Source organism: Mastigoproctus giganteus, chromosome 6 (assembly GCF_048544385.1).
Source record: "Mastigoproctus giganteus isolate SK-2022 chromosome 6, ASM4854438v1, whole genome shotgun sequence".
Taxonomy (NCBI): Eukaryota; Metazoa; Arthropoda; class Arachnida; order Uropygi; family Thelyphonidae; genus Mastigoproctus; species Mastigoproctus giganteus.
Window position 1 is genome coordinate 44221317 of NC_143580.1, and position 19999 is coordinate 44241315.

Below are 19999 nucleotides of genomic sequence, written 5' to 3' on the forward strand. Positions count from 1 at the left end.
TTTTTTAATTATTATTATTATTATTAAAAAAATATATGTTGGGAGGTGTTATTTCCGTAGATATATAAGCATAAATGTGTTCAAATGTATAAATTTTTAAATAATTTCATATGCTTAACAGTGACTGAAATTTTAAACAAAATGGAAGTGATTAAGGGCACACAGTATTATCACTTCACGAGACTTCACTCATATACATATCTAACGTCAAATGTGGGGGAGCTATATTTACCAATTATTTTATTGCTCGGAGAGCACTGTTCTAATTGGCTGTATTTACAAGATAACATGTCGGGCTTCAAGGCTGAATGACTGTCAGAATCTCAGATTTTTCTGTTCGAACAGAAATTTCGTTAGGCGTGACCACGTGACAAGAGGAAAATGGAGGAAATGCTAATAGAAAATTAAATTTGAAGTAAATAATTTGTTTTCAGCACACAAGTAAGAATATCCGAAAATAAATAACAACAACTTCAAGGATGTTGCTCCTGTGCCTATTCCGAAGCACCTTCCACTTCGACCAGCTACTCGGCATACTCACCGCAAATGTCCAATCACAGGGATGCTCAAAAGTGGCCAAAGGAGGAAAATAGACCAGCAGAATTACAAATTAAGAGGACGAACAAGTCGATCATTTCAATTTGAACAATTCATAACAATTTCTTACAAGTTCAATTTTTAGGGTTGAGAAGTAGTTTTTTGTTGTTATTAAATTTCATTAAAAATTTTTGTTTCGTATTTTGACAGAATAAGTCCTCATTCCAAATTAAACTTGCAGTATTTTTACTTTCCTTTAACATATAACTAATTTTTCGTTAGCACTGATTGAATTTCAAAATTGCGTATTTTGCCCTTCAATGTCATCCTTAATTGGATTATATAGGAAATTAAATTCTTCTTTATTCATCCATAAGTACATCTTGAAACGATTTTCATCTTCTAAGTCCTGCAGTAAATGATGGAATTCACCTTTTTCTGTTCTCTTTCAGTTGATGTTGTATCCATTGTGTACTCTTTTGTTTTTCTTGGCTATAAGAAAAGCATGTGCATTTTCTAAATCTTCTTCAAAATCTGAAGAGGAGGATGAACTGTGGCAATTCATTTCACTTCAGCTTTCCTCAAAGAGAATGACACATACAACGTTACAGGTTGCCAGACTTACCTACCCCTTTTGGAAATATAATAAAATTTCCAAGATACCCCTTTTTTAACATTTGAAAAAAGCAGAAATCATAAACCACCCTGTTGAGATGATTATTTAGGAAGAAAGAATTAACTGGTGATAAAGTTGTTGTTGAAATGTACCCTTAATTAAAGACTCAAATATGACATTCTATCCTATTTACAAAGAGGGTTGTAGAATATTTATATTATGCTTACTTTGTAACCTTTTACATTCTACTTGACTTCTTTTTTATTTCGTTGTAATGGTTTAAGGCTCAGGCAACAAACTTTTTTTATTTAAAATTTTCAATATCGATTTGCTGTATGAAGAATATGTTCTGTTGAAATCATTCCCTAGAAATATTGAGACAAAAGATCTCAAAAATACCACAGATGTTTGGATAAAAATTTTAAATGCATATGAAGTACATAATACAGAAAAAAATATTAATTTTGTTTTTGTTTTTCCTCACTCAAATGCAATGAGTGAGTGAATATTTAGCTCAATGTTTAACGCATGTAAAAAGGATAGAAATAAATTAGGCCTAAAGAATGTTGAAGGAGAACTGTTGCAGAAAACCAATCACAATGTCATGCAAAGAATTTTACACATTATGTACTAAAAAATGAAAAACTGTTAAAGAAAATTTGCTCAAATGAAAAGTATTGCTAGGTAAATATTTTCTTTTTGATAAAATAAATCAGGTTTATTGAATGTGTATTGTAAACAATTATGTAAAACATTTGATGTTAATATTTATAAAAGTTTCCTTTATTGTTTATAACTTTTGCAATAAAATTTTCCAAATTAAACAAATTAAAGCACGGGCTGTAATTCGGTTAATTTTATTTAAATTTGACTAATTTTGCATTCCACGAACTTGTAAAAATCAACAAAATATTGAAATAAAATGGTTGTTATTAAAATTGTTTGGTTTTCTTAAGATATAATGCGAATAACCCTAAACGAGGAATGAATACCCCAAACATAAGCATGAGTACCTTGAGATCAAATTTTTAATCTGGCCACCCTATGTTACAGTGACGATGTTTCTTCTCCGGCCGACTTCACAGTTTACATTAAACAAGGACCACAGAGTACTACTCTGTGACAGGGACATGATAATAGTGTGTTTGTACCCTAATACTTAACACACACTCCAGTCCCTACTATAACTCATGCACTGAAACCAAACCAAACCCTGCTATAATGTATGATGTGCATTCCAAAAAAAAATGGCTCAGTGGAAATGCTTGCTATAGCATGCACATACATACATTTTCATAACACATTCAGAGATGAATTCCATAAATTATGACTACTTGCCCCATTATCAACTTATTTTTATCAATGCATATTACAGTATGATTGGTAAATGATATAACTAAAACTTAAAAGTTATTAATAACTTTTGAATTTTAATATGTTTTAAACAAAAATTTATTGGAATAAAGTATACATGGGTGATGCTGTTTTTTGTTTTTGAGTTAATTTTTTAAATTAGAGGTTGGGAACCTTCATATATTGGGCAATTTTTTTTTAAAGAACGAATGTAAAGTCAGTTGCCTAGCTTATTATCCTTTTCTATTCTAAAATAAATCTGCAACTGCATATCAGATTATCCTGTTTTCTTTCAACATCTGGATTCACATTGAAAACCCCCTTTTTTTTCCCTTTTTGACAGAACTTTAAAACTTCCATTTTTATTTCAATATTTAATGCCTCTGTCATATATATATATATATATATATATATATATATTTTTTTTTTTTTTTTTTTTTATTATCTTTTGCAGCTCATTTATAGTACAGGTAGTAAGAATATGTATAGATAGGAATTGTATGTAAAGTTTTATACACAAAATTTATAACAAATCAAAATATGCAACACATACTCACAGGTAACCATAAATTGAAATGATGCTAGTGAAAATGAGTATAAAGTGGCAGCATGTGGGTTTTATGTGCGTACTTCAAACTTTGAAGATTTAACCTCAGAGTTGCAAATTTTTTTATTGTATTCCACCCAGGTGGAGAAATTTATTAGAAAGTCATTGGATTGGCTACTACTCCTCATATCAAGGTTAGCAACTCATTGATAATTAGTGGAATACTCAGAGTTTGGATTGTGCAATTCATACGTTAGGGTGCTCACACATAGAACGCTGGTGGCTAGTTACCTTGAACCAGCAGCGACATGCAGCTGAAGCTTCTCACTGACTATGAACACATAGAAAGCATTTGATCATTATAACTTCTTGGTATGCAATGGGATAGGTTTTGTGGGTGCCACTGAATTGTGGAATGTTAATCCCTTTAGCTCTCAGGTAAACTAGTACCTTAAAATTGACCACTAAATTGCCGGTGAACTCCTTGTGCAATTCAGTGGGTGTCCAGTAATTTTCAGGCAAAAACTCTTCAAGAGATATATGAAGGAAAGAGGGGATGTGGGTGGTTTACTAATGTCATGCCCATAGCATGACATTTCGATAAAATGTTCATTGGAATGCAGGGAAAAGAAAATGGAAAGATGAGAGGAAGTCCTATAGTTACAAATTTAAAAAGTAAAAAGCATAAAAGACAAAAAATAATACATTTTAAATGTAACATAGAAATATATACATAAGTATATTGTCGCATATCGAACAATGCTGGCATCTCTTCAAGTGCCAACCACCAGAAATGCACAAAAAAATTATATTGTTGTTTTTTCAAGCAATCTTTCTTTTTTGTGATTAATCGTCACCACATACTAATAAATACAGGCTAACCAGAGCTGGATTTAAACTTGTTGTGAATCTAAGCTATAACATGTAGGAGGCCCTTCACGAGTTCACTGTGACAATATTAAAAGAGAATTTTTAAGGTGGAGTGCGGCCCCTTGTAATATGAGGCCCTAAGCTGTAGCTTGTTTGCTTATGTGTAAATCCAGCTATGCTAACAAATAATATTATATTATGGTCATACGAGGGGATATCAAAAAGTTCATACCCTGACCTAGATAAAACATCAGTAAGAAGATGCCTTTTTTAATATAAGTTGTCTACATATTCAATAACTAACATGAAATTTCATTCCTATGGGTGATCGTACACCAGAGGTGGAGCCCAGAATCTGAGGAAGGACATTATAGTTGACAAAGTGGGGTATCGAGCAGTGATCAAGTTCTTGCATTTGCAGAGCAAGAAAGCTCAGGAAATTGACACAGAAATGAATGCTGTGTATGGGCAGAATTGTCCATCCTATGACACTGTAAAACAGTCGAAATGGGAGTTCCAGTGCAGTCATACAAGTGTCTTTGATGAGCCATGAGTAGGAAGGCCATCAATATCCACAGACAATGAGACGGTTGAAAAGGTTGAGCAACTGGTGTTGAGTGACAGATATGTGACAATTCATTTCATCACAAATGCAGTCTGCATTAGTTATGGGGTCTGCCCACAGCATTTTACACTACCATCTGCACATGTCTAAACTCTCTGCACAATGGGTTCCAAGATTGCTGATGCCTTTGCAGAAGCAATGTTGAATGCAATGTTCTTGCCAGCTGCTGGATTTGTGTAATGCAGATGTTGAGAACTTTTTTGATTGGTTGGCGACAAATGACGAGTGCTTGGTTTTCTAGTACGATCTGGAGACTAAAGACATGTCAAAGCAGTGGAAGCACACCTCCTCCCCACTTCCCAAAAAGGCAAAGATCACTCCATCTATGAAGAAAGTGATGTTGTTCGTGTTTTGTGACATTACCTACCTCGTGGTTCCACACTTATTGGAGAATACTACAGAAATCTTTTTAAAAACTTACGCGATGCTTTGAAAAGCCGTGGAATGTTAACTAAAAGTGTCAGTCTTCTGTCAGACAATGCACCAGCTCACGCGGACATTGCCACCACCAACTTTGTTGCCCGTCACCACCAAATACGGAGGATGTGGAAAGGTCAGGGAATGACCACCGCATATCCCAGAGCAATATGGCCTTAGTTGCTCTAATGCTCCTAAAAACCAAAATAACTAAACTAAACTAACCAACTTTGTTGGCCAGTGCGGCTTCGAACTACTGCCATCTGCACATGTCTAAAGTCTCTGCACAGTGGGTTCCAAGATTGCTGATGCCTTTGCAGATGCAATGTTCTTGCCAGCTGCTGGATTTGTGTAATGCAGATGTTGAGAACTTCTTTGATTGGTTGGTGAGAAATGATGAGTGCTTCGTTTTCTAGTATGATCCGGAGACTAAAGACATGTCAAAGCAGTGGAAGCACACCTCCTCCCCACCTCCCAAAAAGGCAAAGACTCCATCTATGAAGAAAGTGATGTTGTCCGTGTTTTGTGACATTACCTACCTCGTGGTTCCACACTTACTGGAGAATACTACAGAAATCTTTTTAAAAACTTACGCGATGCTTTGAAAAGTCGTGGAATGTTAACTAAAGGTGTCAGACAATGCACCAGCTCACGCGGCCATTGCCACCACCAACTTTGTTGGCCAGTGCGGCTTCGAACTACTGCAGCACCCACCCTATTCTCCTGACCTAGCAACGTCAGACTTGTTTTGAGAAATGAAGAAATCATTGTGTGGGTGCTACTTTGATTTGTCTCAGGAAGTCATCGATGAAGTGGAATCACTGTTGTTGTTATTTGGTTTTTTAGGAGCATTAGCAACTAAGGCCATATTGCTCCAGGATATGCGGTGGTCATTCCCTGACCTTTCCACATCCTCCGTATTTGGTGGTGACGGGCTCGAACCCCAGTCTAATCAAGAAGCGTGTGCCACGCACTGCTGCTCCTTCCCACCTGGCTACGGAGGCGCCCGAAGTAGAAGCATGGTTTAAGGCAAAAAGTGCAGACTTCTATGATCAAGGCATTAAATAACTGATCCATAGATGGGAGAAATGTGTTACTATACAGGGAAAGTACATAGAAAAGGATTTTAAAGTTCCTGTGAAGTTTCGCCCTTCTAGGGCTATTATATCTAAGTAAGGGAACGAACTTTTTGCTACCCCCTCATATTGTATATATTGCCACAGCAATGGCGCTAGTCCATAAAAACTGTACATAAATATTAATAAAAAAAAAACATAATACAAATATTATTAGCTCCGTTATATACTTCTATATACCTCGTATCACATATATACAGGTAGTTCTCGACTTTACGAGTTAATTCGTTCCTAGTGTGCGCTTGTAAAGCGGGAATTGATTTCACATAGACATAAGGTTAAAAATAGGAGTTACGTTCTCAACAATGAAATTAGTTAGCTAATTAGTTTATGATTAAACAATGATTGATTTATCCAAAGAAATGAAAACATAGCCTGTAAAATCAAGCAAATTATAATTATAGAGAAATTATTTTCGACTTACAAATGTTGAAGAATGTTTATTCTTCATCATCATTGACTAAATGCACACTTGTTGATCACTCATTATTGGCTTGGCACTCGTTGGTTTGTTGCACAAGGAGTCGTCTTCAGAAATGTTTCAAGAGGTATTTCTTTCCAAGATAATCTTCTCTTTTAATTATAAATTTCACGATTGCATGCATAAGCATTTTTTAACGGCACGCACAAATTGCAACTAACATGATTTGCTGGAGTAACAAGTTTACGAAGCTTTAAAAAAAAAAAGGAACGAAGAGAAGATTCTGAAAATTTGTTTTTTATACGATTGAAGATTTCAGTAAAGGGAAAACACATTTCACCATAAGGTAAAAACCCACACAATTTCAGTTATCAGTATTTTTGCAAATGCAAGAAGATAGAGTTCACTACCCGTTTATAATTGCTTGCAGTAACAGAAAAGCCCAATAAACTGGAAAGTGCAAATTGTTTTTATTGTTTTATGGTCGTGACCTCCAGAAATGTGCTTTAGAAAAATATCACAAAGGAATTCAGAATTGATTCTTATAACGGGAACATATGATAATGATGAAAGTGTATGCATTTTAATGATTTGAATTGGTAACTAATACAATTTACAAACCATGCTCACGACCTTTTATATGGCCTTACGGTCATGCTCGTGACCTTAAAAATGACATTTTAGAGAGATAAATAGCTTAGTTATGCAGCGAATATTTCAACTTCCGAGATCTTGAAACAAATTAACAAAAAACAGTGTGTTATTGGGTTCACATTACAATATTTGAATGATACAATGGTGTCTCTGGAATGGATTAATATCATAAAGCTGGGTACACTGTATTGTATAGCTACGCAAGTGGTTTGAAATGTGTTATTTATGAATGTTTAACATTCATTTTTTGCAATTAATGTTCATATTTTCAATTTTGTGGATACTTGATACTTGGGGGGGGAAAAACTCGTAAACCCGAGAACTCGTAAAGCGAGAACTGCCTGTATATATATATATAAAGATTTCACCACTTTCTAATTTAGAAAGTGTCTTGTTTTAACTTTTTTAACTTTTTTTTTTTTTTTTTTGATAAATTTAATTTTTCACCTGCAATAAATATTTCTCCCTCCCTCCCACTTTCAATTATTTTATTGCCCATTCTAACGAACATTTTATCAAAATGTCCTGGGATGGGCATTATTAAACCACCCACTCCCCCTCTTTCCCCATATATATATATATGGGGAAAGAGGGGGAGTGGGTGTATATATATATATATATATACAGTCCATTTCGGTTATTTGGGACACATCGGGACTAGTGTATTTTGGCCCGATTTAGTGGCTGTCCCAATTATCCGAAGTTTCACGTAAATAGTTAAAAATACAATGTACATCCCCCCCCTTTACAATTGATTCACTGTACAATCAAATCACGTTACGACAAACTCAACATAGTAGAGTACCGTTCACTATACGATGTGCAGTTAGCGCCAGTCGTTGTGATCACGTTTGTGAATTGAATTTTAATTCTATTAAACAGAGATTCTAATTAGCGAAAATAGGAGAAATGTTATCCACAAGTTATAAAAGCAAAGATATATTAAGCACAGTTTTACTCTTTACCTTACCAATTAAAAAATTAAATGATACCTGAAAATCGGAAGAATATACATGATAATCAGAATAATTAATACATACTGTAATATGTACATATGAACTAGTTGACATTTCTGTTCACTGACATTTGTGGGTGGGGGTTAAATTTAAAAGAGTAAAAAGATAAGCAATCAATAACAAAGAACACGGCACACACAAATTGCAAGTAGCACAATACGCACAAGTGAGAACGGAGTAACGAGTTACAAAGCTTTAAAAATAGGAATGAAGAGAAGATTCTGAAAATTAATTTTTTTATATGATTGAAGATTTCATGGAAGTGTAAACACGTTTCACCATAATAACCCACAGAATTCCAGCTGTCGGTGTTATTGCAAATTCAGTAAGATCGAATGATAGATTTCACTAACAGAAAAGCCCAATAAACAGGTGACTGCTAATTGTTTTTATTGTTTTATGGTTGTGACCTCCAGAATTTCGACCGAACCATTTGGTACCGTCGGAGACAATCGTTGGGTAACTCCAGTGCTGCGGTCTCCTGCCCCGATTAAACAGCATGCTGTCCCAATTAAGCAAAGTAAACTCTGGCTATTTTCTCGATTGGTTTCTGTTTTTTAAGATTTGCCCCGATTAACTGGTGGCCCAAATAACCGGAATCCACTGTGTGTATGTGTATATATAACTTTTTATAAAAATTTAACAATATAAAATATTATTAATTAATTAATGGTATATGGACCAGGGACACTGCTAAATTTAAGCAGAAAGAACTCAACGACCATAACAGATACATAAGTGGAGAGAATAAAGGTAGGTATATAATGTCAAAGTGCTAACGGAACTGAAATTGTAATTACGGAGAACAATGAAGAGAAAGTGCTAATAATAACTACAGGGGATCCTCGTTATCCAAAGATAATTGGTTCCAGAAAGTTCCACTTAAAACGGGACCAATTTTCATAATGTTTATTATTTAAATAAAACTAAATGCAACTAGGCATAATATTTTAAGAGTTTAAGATTCTATATCTATATAATATCATTGTAGATACACCATAGACAACTCTTAAAGAAAACTATGAAGATAGTAGTGTGAAAGGAATTATTTCATCTGTATCTCATATTTCTCATATTTTGTTCATCCTTCACAACGAGTTGCCCATGTATTGCATTACCTTGAATATGTAATGCTTCACTAATAGAGAAGACTATTGTTACTTATTCTATGTGGGCGGCACCACCCAGATGGCACTGTTTTAAAGCTAGTTGGCTTTTCATTGGTGGGTGGGCAGGTACCCTGGTATTGCAAGCGAAGCCTTACTTATTCGGAGTAGTGCAATACATGGGCAACTCGTTATGAAGGATGAACAGATATGGTGTATCTACATGATATTATATAGTAATGTTTATTATGTACTTGTACATAATAAACATTACTTCATCTGGGGCCGGCCACCGAAATCAAAGGAAAAAATGGCAGGAAGTACAGCCTCTGTTTTTGACATGAAATATTCGCAGCATGTGGTACACGCGAAAAGTCAGTATTGTAGATAAGGGATAAAATGTAAATTTAAAGTCATAAGGCTTACATATATTTCAACAGATGAATAAGTATTTTCTTTAATAAAAAGTTATATTTTTTCTTTTTAGCATTATGATTTTCAAAAATTTCATTTCCCTTATTAAATATTGAAATATTTATAGAGACCAACAGCAAAGGAATTACTCAAATTTCCATTCATCCGCAAAGCTAAGAAGAATTCATATTTAATAGACTTAATTGAGAAGTATAAAAGGTGGAAGGCAGCTGGTGGTGGACAGAGTGACAGTGATTCCGAAGCTTCAGATTCGTAAGCCAGATTATTATTATTTTTGCCCTAAAAATACCACATATTTTATATATTTTTGAACTCTGATCCCCTAAATTTAGGCATTTTGCTTTTCTTTAATATATATATATATTTTTTTGACTAGCATGGGTAGTGCTAATGAATTTCCAATGCTAGTTCAAACTCATGTTTGTTGAATATGGAGGTATTGGTTAAATTTTTTAATAAACACGTTACAATGAGAGGATGTATTCTGACAGACCTTGAAAACGCACATTTTGATTTCAGTGTTGTAATTACATATAAATAGTATAATGAACTTATAAAAATATAAATTTACATTTAAATAAGAATTTTTAAAAATGCAGCACAAATGGTATAAACCTTACTTTAGAAATACTACTCTGAAAGAATGATTTCATCCTCTAGCCCAGTGCTTAATACTCTAAGGCAGAGGCTCCCAAACCTTCTCAGTTCACGGTGCCCTTAGTGTCTCAGTAATTTTTTCATGGCACCCCCTAGGCAGGCCACATTAATGCTACGGCGAAACCGGCCATGGCTGGGGGGGCCTCACGCAAAGAGGGGCCTTATTTTCCGTGTAAATATTTTCTAAAATAGTGATAAAAATTTCTAATAATAATAATAATACACCAAAAAAACATGTAATATAAAAGCATTCTTAAACTTTACAAGTTAAGTGTTTAAATTTTATTTTTCTACCTTTTTATTGTACAATAAGGAAGTTAAACATTTCTATTAAAATTGTTTTTATTAATTACTTTAATTTTCAAGTCAAAAAACATAAAACATTTTTGACCTCTTAGTTTACATTTTTATCAATTAATTATTATTCGCAATATAAATATAAAAACCTATGCAGCATTTGTATTTATATGTATGCCTGTAATATATGTATATATTAAAGAGTACTCAAATTTAAATATGGTCAGGGAAAGGACCTCAAATTTAAATATGGCCATGTGCCTATTTCATCCTTAATTCTGCCCTGCCCCTAAGCCAAAAGAAATACCTAACTGTTCCGTTTATTAATTAGTTAGGTCCAAACTATTTAATAAGTAATGTTGAAACTGTGATAGTGTCTGACAGATGTTGAGTATCGTTGTGCTTCCCTCAAATTTAAAATATTGCACAGCAGTTCCCACAGTTTGGGAACCGATGCTCTAAGGCAGTGGTTTTCAACCTTTTTTTAATAATGACACCCCTAAGTAATTTATTTTATTTTGTGGCACCCCTACTCTATTTTCTGCCTGTTAGATCCGATTCTCTCTGTGTGTGTGTGTGTGTGTGTATATATATATATATATATAAATAATATTAAAAAAAAAATATATATATATGTTATATGATATTTATTACAATAATATAATTATAAAAATTACATTTCATAATACAAATTATATATATATATATATATATATATACATACAGTATATAATTTTATTCTTTATACAGAGGTACTAAGTAAACATCACCACAAAATTAAAAAGATACTGTACACTTTTTTTATAATGAAATAAACATATAAATAAAAAAATAATAATAAGTTTGAGTAACTTAAACCCAAATTACGTGGCACCCCTGAAATGTTGTTGAGGTACCCTAAGGTGCCATGGCACCCCGGTTGAAAACCATTGCTCTAAGGTATATCTTGAGTGGCATGATACATATACTGTGTTGTTTGAAGATAATAAAGCACTTAAAGCACATTGGTATTATTTATATTTATTTCTGAATTGGAAATATGTACATAATGGGGTCAAATGTTTCATGGTAAGAAAATAGGCCTTGAGCGTCTTGGCTGCATATCACTATAATTTCTAGTAACAAACAACAGACTGGTATAAATTAAACTTTATTAAAATAAATAAATAAATATATATATAAATAAAGCACTAAAACAGATATAAAATAAGTGTTAAAATAAAAATGAGCTGATGAAGCAACACCTTGCCCCAAAAGCTTCTAGTTTATTTCTTTTTATGTATTTTAATGCTTTTATTTTATTATCTGCTTTAGTGCTTTCTTTATGTATATATATATTTATTTATTTTAATAAAGTTTAATCTAAACTAGTCTGCGGTTGTTAGTAGAAATTATAGTGATGTTTCATGGTATTTTCTTACCCCTTCTTCTGTGACTGAAAGGCAGTAACTGAGGATTATTATTATGGAATTCTTAAAATTGTTTATTAGAATTAGAAGTTTTAATAAATCAAACTTAGATCTAATTTGAAGGATTTTGTTTTAAGATTAATTTTTATAGATTAAATAATAATAATAACAAAAATACATTAACATTTACCAACTGTCTTTGCAATATCATCGTCACAAAAACTTGTCCATTTGTTTATGGGTGAAACACATATGCACTGTTGTTATTTGGTTTTAAGAGCATTAGCAACTAAGGCCATATTGCTCTGGGGATATGCAGTGGTCATTCCCTGACCTTTCCACATCCTCCGTATTTGGTGGTCACAGGCTCAAACCCCGATCTAATCAAGAAGCGTGTGCTACGCACTGCTGCTCCTGCCCCACCTGGCTACTGAGGCGCCCACACATATACACTATAGTTTACTTAATCTTGTTATCAGGTGGTTTGGTGGAAAAGAGTCTAAGGGATTATCTTTTCTAGTCTCTATCCCAGGGTTTACCTCTGCCCTGAGGGTACTATTACTGCTGGTACTGGCTTAATGGCTAATGAGGAATGTTGTTACACGTTTAAGGATATGTGATGAAAATTAAATAAATAGAAATAAAAATAAAAATTGTTTAAATTAAAATACAATAGAATAAGACAAAATTAAATAAATGAACTAAAAATTACATAATCCAAATAATATTGGAATTGTTAGAAAACTTTACCAGTTTTAAGATCTTCTGTTTCTAGGATGGTTGGTAGGAATTGATCTAAGTTGTAATCTACTTCTTAGTTGGGGGATGGAAAGGAGTTAGTTGGTTGGAGGGTTGGTTGTTGGTTTAAGAAGTTTAAACTTATTGTTAATTTGGTTGTTGTTATTTGGTTTTTAGGAGCATTAGCAACTAAGGCCATATTGCTCTGGGATATGCGGTGGTCATTCCCTGACCTTTCTGCATCCTCCGAATTTGGTGGTGACGGGCTCGAACCCCAGTCTAATCAAGAAGCGTGTGCTATGCACTGCTGCTCCTTCCCACCTGGCTATGGAGGCACCTTTTAATTTGGGTTAGGACTATTCTTAAAGACGTGTATGTGGCTGTTTTTGATCTGAATTACTTTGTTGCAGTTAGTATTATCTGTAGCTCCTATTAAAAAGGCTTCTTTGTAGAGTCCACGGTTATGGCATCTATCTGTGACCAGTATTCATGTTTTGGAAAATGCTTATTTGTTGTCCTCTGTTCACGTATGGAAAGCTGGGTCTGAATTTATTATTCTGCCATGTTCAATGTCCTTCTTGTGTTCTTTTACTCTGTCTATAAGTTTCTCTTGCTTTGTCTTATGTAGGCTTTAGGGCAATCTCTGCATTGTAGTCAGTATATATAGTTTTTAGTGGTGGGAGCCTTGGAGGGGGGGCCACCTTCGTAGCCAGGTGGGAAGGAGCAGCAGTGCATAGCACACGCTTCTTGATTAGACCGGGGTTCGAGCCCGTCACCACCGAATACGGAGGATGTGGAAAGGTCAGGGAATGATCTCTGCATATCCCGGAGCAATATGGCCTTAGTTGCCAATGCTCTTAAAAACCAAATAACAAACAACAAATAAACAAACCTTGGAGGGGGGGCCGAGATGGGAGGTTTAATGTGTCTTTTATTGTTGTGGTTTAGTATACCTAATAAAAAATTATGATTTTTAGTTATTTGACCTATTTCTTTGCTGATATGTGGTGTATAGGGAATGGTGATGAATTGTTTATTCTCATCAGGAATATTGTTGGAGAATTTTTCTATTGTGTTTTTTATTGTTTTTGATATGAGTTTATGTGGATAACCACAATTACTGAAGATGTGTGTTATGTGGAGGATTTTGTTCTTGAGAACTTGGCCTTTGCCCTTAGGATGAAGCCCTTCAATACACTTATTTTTGTGTTTAAGGGATGGTGGGATGAGAAACAGAGGATAGATCCAGTGGCAGTAGACTTTCTATAAATTTATGTTGTAATGGTGTTGGTTCTGCTTAATAGTAGGTCAAGAAATGGTAGTTTTTTCTTTTTCTAATTTGATTTTGAACAAGATGTGTGGATGTAGGCTATTGATATGTAGATGAAAGTTGAGTTCCTCAACAACTTTCATCTGCATATCAATTTTAAGAATTCCATAATAATAGTCCTTAGTTGCTGTCTTTGCAGCCACTGAGGAAGTGATGGGAAAATACTATGAAAAGTTTGATCTCATTATGCACATACTTCCAATATTGAAATAAACATAGTAATACCAATGTAGGTTTTGAGTGATTTATTGTCTTCAAACAACATATTAATGCTAGTTAAGTCCAGGTTGTAGATATTAACCTCAAGAGGAGCTAGAAGAAAACCTGGAAGACAACGGACATGAACAGATGAAATTCATGAGTTTGTGGGTAGTAAATGGATGGCCATTGCACAAAACAGAAGGTACTAGAAAGTTGCTGGAGATGCCTTCATCCTGCAGTGGATTTAAAATGACTGATGATGATGGTGATGACGTCCAGGATGAGGTATTTCCAGTCTTATCAATATTGTTTAAATTTTAGATTTTCATACTATATAAAATATGCTTTCTGTGAAATTTCTCTAGCAATTTGCAGATCCCAGGTTAAGTAATGCTGCCCTATGCCTACAGTTTTAAAGTACATTTTTAATTTGTTTAACTTATGCACAATACATATACCCCTATATAAGCAGTTAAATGATATATAGATTCCAATTACCTGATAATCATGGTTTGAAGAAGTAACAAATCATTTGTAAATTTTCTTGCATAATTATTATTTTCTGTTTAATGTTTTTGTGGGCCCATCAAAAAAGTCACATAAGCAAAGCACATTGATGTATGTTACACAAATTTAAGTTTTGTCTTTTTGGATAAAGGCTAGAACCAACTTAAAATTGTGTGGTTTCCAATATCATCCATTATATTAGCATTATAAGTTAATATAATAATTAAAAGTTAATATTATAATATTACAATTTGAAAAAATATATTGTGAATAATATTTTTTTTAAATTGTAACAGTGCAACAGAGCATCAGCAAGAATTTCGTCTTTGTTGGTGTAAAAAGTGCTATGTGAGCAGATACCTAGTATGAAAAAAGCAATTTGAAATAAAGCTGTTTGTTCTTCCTTATTAAATTTTTTTTTTTTATATTTAATTTTTTTTATTAAATAATTTAATAAAATTGTTCTGAAAACAAGTTATACATGCAGAGGTGTTAATGTACTGTGCATAGAGGTGTTAATGTACTGTGTACATTAACACCTCTATGCACGCTATGGTGAAAGATCGTTTTTTTTTTTATACTTCCAAAATTCTAATACAGTCAACTGATACAGAGTCAAAACTATAATAATTTTAATGAATTTTTTTTTTTTTTTTGCAACCAAAAAAAGAGTAAACTTAAGAGTAAGAATGCATGCAATAAATAAAATAGGATATAGACATTGTTATAGAAGAGGGAAACCCACTTGATATAAAACTATTATATCAGTGGTATGCTGAGTTCATATTGCTTAAAAAATTCTCGTATTACTCAAATTAAGGCATAAAAAGATAAGTCCATGTTAATCAATCTTGCATTAGTTGAAGAGGGGAAATACAATAAATCCTCACTCACTTTAACGGACCTCAATTTAACAGAGTTCATAAATAATGGACAGCATTCACTGGATTTACCAGACTTATTTTTTTTATTTATTTATTTTTTTTTTGTTTGTTTGTTTGTTTGTTTGTATGGAACTAAGTGATTTAACTGCATGGGTCAGATTGTATTTACCATCAATTAATTGTAAACCGACATTCTTCTGAATTTTAAACCTTTCCTGAAATGCTTGATCAACAACATCCAAGTTACATTTCCTAATTTTCTTGTTTGTACTGAGGTTGTTTTCTAGTACAGATAAAATAGCCTCCTTGCCCCCCCCCCCCCCCACAAGTTGAAACTGCACCATAGATGGTGATAAATTTTTTGCACACTTCTTTTTTTTTTTTTTTTTTTTCCACACTTTCTAGCTCTCGAATGAACTCAACTTTTTTTGCAAATACACAGACACTTTTATTTACAGACATGTTACTTGTTGAAGGGCAATATCTCCACAATTTTTGTCATCAATATTCCACAAATATTTGGTAAAACCCAAATAGAACTATCTGTGAACTATCTAACTAACTACCCATACAGAACTATCTGTGATGCCACTAAATGCTATGTTAAGTCTAATTCCTGCTGAATGTTCATTAGACCCAGTGGCTTTCACTGTTCTCAATACTGCTGGAAAGGATGTCACATGCTGTTGTTTACAAACATTTATAACTGAATTGTAGCTGACAAATACGGTAGTTGTTTCCCCTCTCAGGGACATATGTTTACCTTTCCCATATGCAGTCAATCTTTCATTGATCTAATGAAAGAGAATGGGCTTGTGGCACTGGTTTCCATGGTTTAGAAGAAGATTTAGGTTGTATACTGGATTACTTGCCACGATTGTGGCAGCTGCTATGTAGAGGAAAGCTCCAGACGCCTTCAAGACTGCCTTGCGGAACATGACAGATCCATCTGCTTGGGTGACTCTGAACACTCTGCGATCACAGAACATTTTTGGTCAACTCATCATGACCTCAACCCCAGGCACGATAGTGAAGCGATCGATCAATCTCAACACTACTATCCTACTAACCTGTGGTTAGAGTCCCTGAATAAATCCAGCTGTCATAAAGTTTTAAATTGCAGTAGAGGTAGAAGACTACACCCAATTTTGGAGTCAGTAGTGTTGAAACACGAAAAATGCTGGCTGCAATCCAGTATGTGTGCCGTGCACCAACAACGATCACTTTATCTGGTCTAGTGAATGACTGATCACTTGTGCTCATGTATGCACTCTCCCAGTCATCTGATCATGTACAGCATCTTTAATATGATTTATTCCATTTCTAACGATTTATGTCATGTTTGTATTTCTGTATATTAGTCTCTAGAGCAAAGTTTCCGGCATCCCCCTCCCCCATACTTCTCCTTCAACCCATGCACGGTACTAAGTACTATAGGTTTTGATACCTTTCGTGTTTGGGGTTTTCTTAAAAAAAAACTTGCTGAAGAAGGAGTTCATGACTCCAAAAGCTACTTGTTGTATTAAAACTTATTAAATTTAGTTAGTTACTGCTTCCACTGGCTCTGCTGTATTCTCTTCTTCTTCACTGATCTACTTTCTATTGCATCTCTAAATGAAGAAGAAGAGAGAAACTGAACATCTACATTAATTACTCTTAGATAAATCGATAAAATTTAGTGGCCTTAATTGAGGTAATGTACCACAGAAAGAGAATACAGTAGTTCTATGATCTATACTGTAGAAATAAAGTTTGTTCGATATATCCATGAAGAATACTTGGGGATAGCATTTGCTCACTATATCCATGAAGAATACTTAGGGATAGCATTTGCTCACTATAGCCATGATCCCATTATGTCCATGCTTTTTATAACCAAGTTTGACTGCGTTTATTAGGTAATATAAAATATAATTTTCATTTTCATCTGAATATCACAGTGTGCTGATGTGGGATTTACTCAAAGAAGTAACTACCGTCAGGGGTAAAGGGAAGGGTTTTTGCTTTCATAAAGGTGACTACAGTGGTCTGAGACAGTTTTTAAATTCTGTACAGTGGGACCAACTGATGATGTTACCAACAGAAAATTCTAAGTGGGAAGCATTCAAGGAATTAATAGTGGAAGCTACTAAACGTTTCATACCAACTAAGAAATATTGTTCAAGGTTTAGGCCTAAATGGATGTCAGATGAACTAATGAGACATTTGGCAGAGAAGAAAAATGCATGTGATACATATAAATTAACAGGTGACACAGAAGCCTATATTAGATATAAGCTGGTCTGTAATCAAGTCACAAAGGAGGTTAGACAGGCAAAGACAGATTAAGAGAAATCCTTGGCAAAGGATGCAAAGAAAAACAACAAAGAGTTCTTTACTTATATAAAATCTAGAAGGAAGTGAGATGAATCAGATTATTCCACTTGATATTGATGGTTCAGCTTTTAATGATCCTGCTCAGGTAGCTAGCAAATGTCATTGATGTCAAACTTCCACAACGATAGATGGAAGTTTGTTCCAGCAATCAACCCACTGGCTAAAGGCAGATTTCCACACATCTATTCTACGACTGTCTCTCCTCAATTTGAATTTATGTCACCTCAGGTGAGTAATTAGCATTAGCATTAGTAGAGGCATTTGATGTAAGATAACAAGCTTATGCAGCATCAGCCAAAAAAAAAATAAAATAAATAAATAAATAAAAAATAACCACTTCCACTTCACCCCTCTGTTCATTCGAAATACCTGTCCAGCTGAGCCTTAAATTTATTTAGGCTATCAACTTCCATGACAAGGGATGGAAGTCTGTTCCACCAACCAACCACCCGCTGGCTAAAGACAAATTTCCACACGTCTATCCAACATCTGTCTTTCCTCAGTTTGAATTTATGCCCTCTCAGGTGATTATTCTGAGCAAGAGGAAGAATCCCATCAGCATTAAGCATGCTCAAACCATTCAAAGCCTTATACACCTCTATCAGATCACCTCGCTGGTGCCTAGTCTCCAGACACTGTAATTTGCAAAACTTAAGCCTTTTTTCGTAAGAGCACCCCTTTGTTCCATTCACTAATCTTGTTGCCCTACTCGTTTCAGCAGCTCTACATCCTTCTTGAAATGAGGCCTCCAGGCCTGTATACAGTACTCTAGGTGTGGCCTTACCATTGCTTATACAAGGGAATAATCACCTCCTTATCCCTGCTAGAAAAATTCCTATATATCATTGACAATACACCATGAGCTACTCTTGCAGCCCATCTGCACTGCTCAGAAAACTTCATATCTGCCTGCACAACCACCCCCAGGTCCCTTTCATTCTCTACCTCTGTCAGTGTAGTACCACAGAGTTGATACGTTGCTCTGGGGTTGCTGTTTCCCATATGTAGTACTTTACATTTGTCAATGTTAAACTTCATTTGCCACCTCTCAGCCCATCTACTCAACCTTTCCAGATCCTGTTAAAGCAGCATAGTGTCAGTAGTGTCCTTGGCAACCCTGCCAACCTTCGTATCGTCTGCAAATTTGGACACTAAGCTTGATATATCATCATCAATATCATTTATAAATACAGAAAACAATAATGGACCCAATACTGAACCCTGAGGGACTCCACTAATAACATTAGTCCACGATGAGCAGTGTCCATTGATTACCACTCTCTGTCTTCTCCCCCTCAACCTCCCCTTTATCCATAGCAGCAATTTGCCTCCAATGCCACACTGCTCCAATTTGTGCAGCAGTCTTCCATGTGCAACAGTATCAAAAGCCTTTCTAAGATCCAAGTATATAATATCAAAGTTATTCCCTGCATCCAGTTCTTTTGTGACTGCATCATAGTATCCAATCAAATTGGTCAGGCAAGACTTCCCCTTAAAAAAACCATGCTCTGTCCGAGCTATAACTGAAGTCTTCTCTAGATGATCCTGCAGTGCTTCTTTAACCAGTGCCTCCATTAATTTTCCTGGAACAGAAGTTAAACTCACAGGTCTATAATTACTTGTGTCAGCCTTTGATCCTCCTTTGTGAATTGGGGTCACATTTGCACATCTTCAGTCCATGGGTACCTCCCCTGAGTCCAAGGAAGCTCTCATAATTATGGCTAAGGGTTTGCTTACTTCCTTTGCTGCCTCCTTTAAGATAACTGGATAGATCCCATCCACCGCAGGTGCCTTTCTTGTGTTTATCTTCAACAATTTCTCTTCCACATTACTCTCAGTTATTACAAGATTCTCTAGCTTACTGCCA

General features: G+C 34.6%; 1 protein-coding gene across 2 annotated transcripts in view; it reads left to right on the forward strand.

Moving 5' to 3' along the window:
• LOC150084211 (serine/threonine-protein kinase 26-like) overlaps positions 1-19999 on the forward strand; it is a 250688-nt gene that overhangs the window by 178958 nt on the left and 51731 nt on the right. For both annotated transcript variants that reach the window (XM_090375930.1, XM_090375929.1), the window contains one exon: positions 9840-9985. In XM_090375930.1, coding sequence (XP_090232056.1) covers positions 9840-9985 — 146 coding nt within the window. The remainder of the gene's footprint in view (positions 1-9839; positions 9986-19999) is intronic.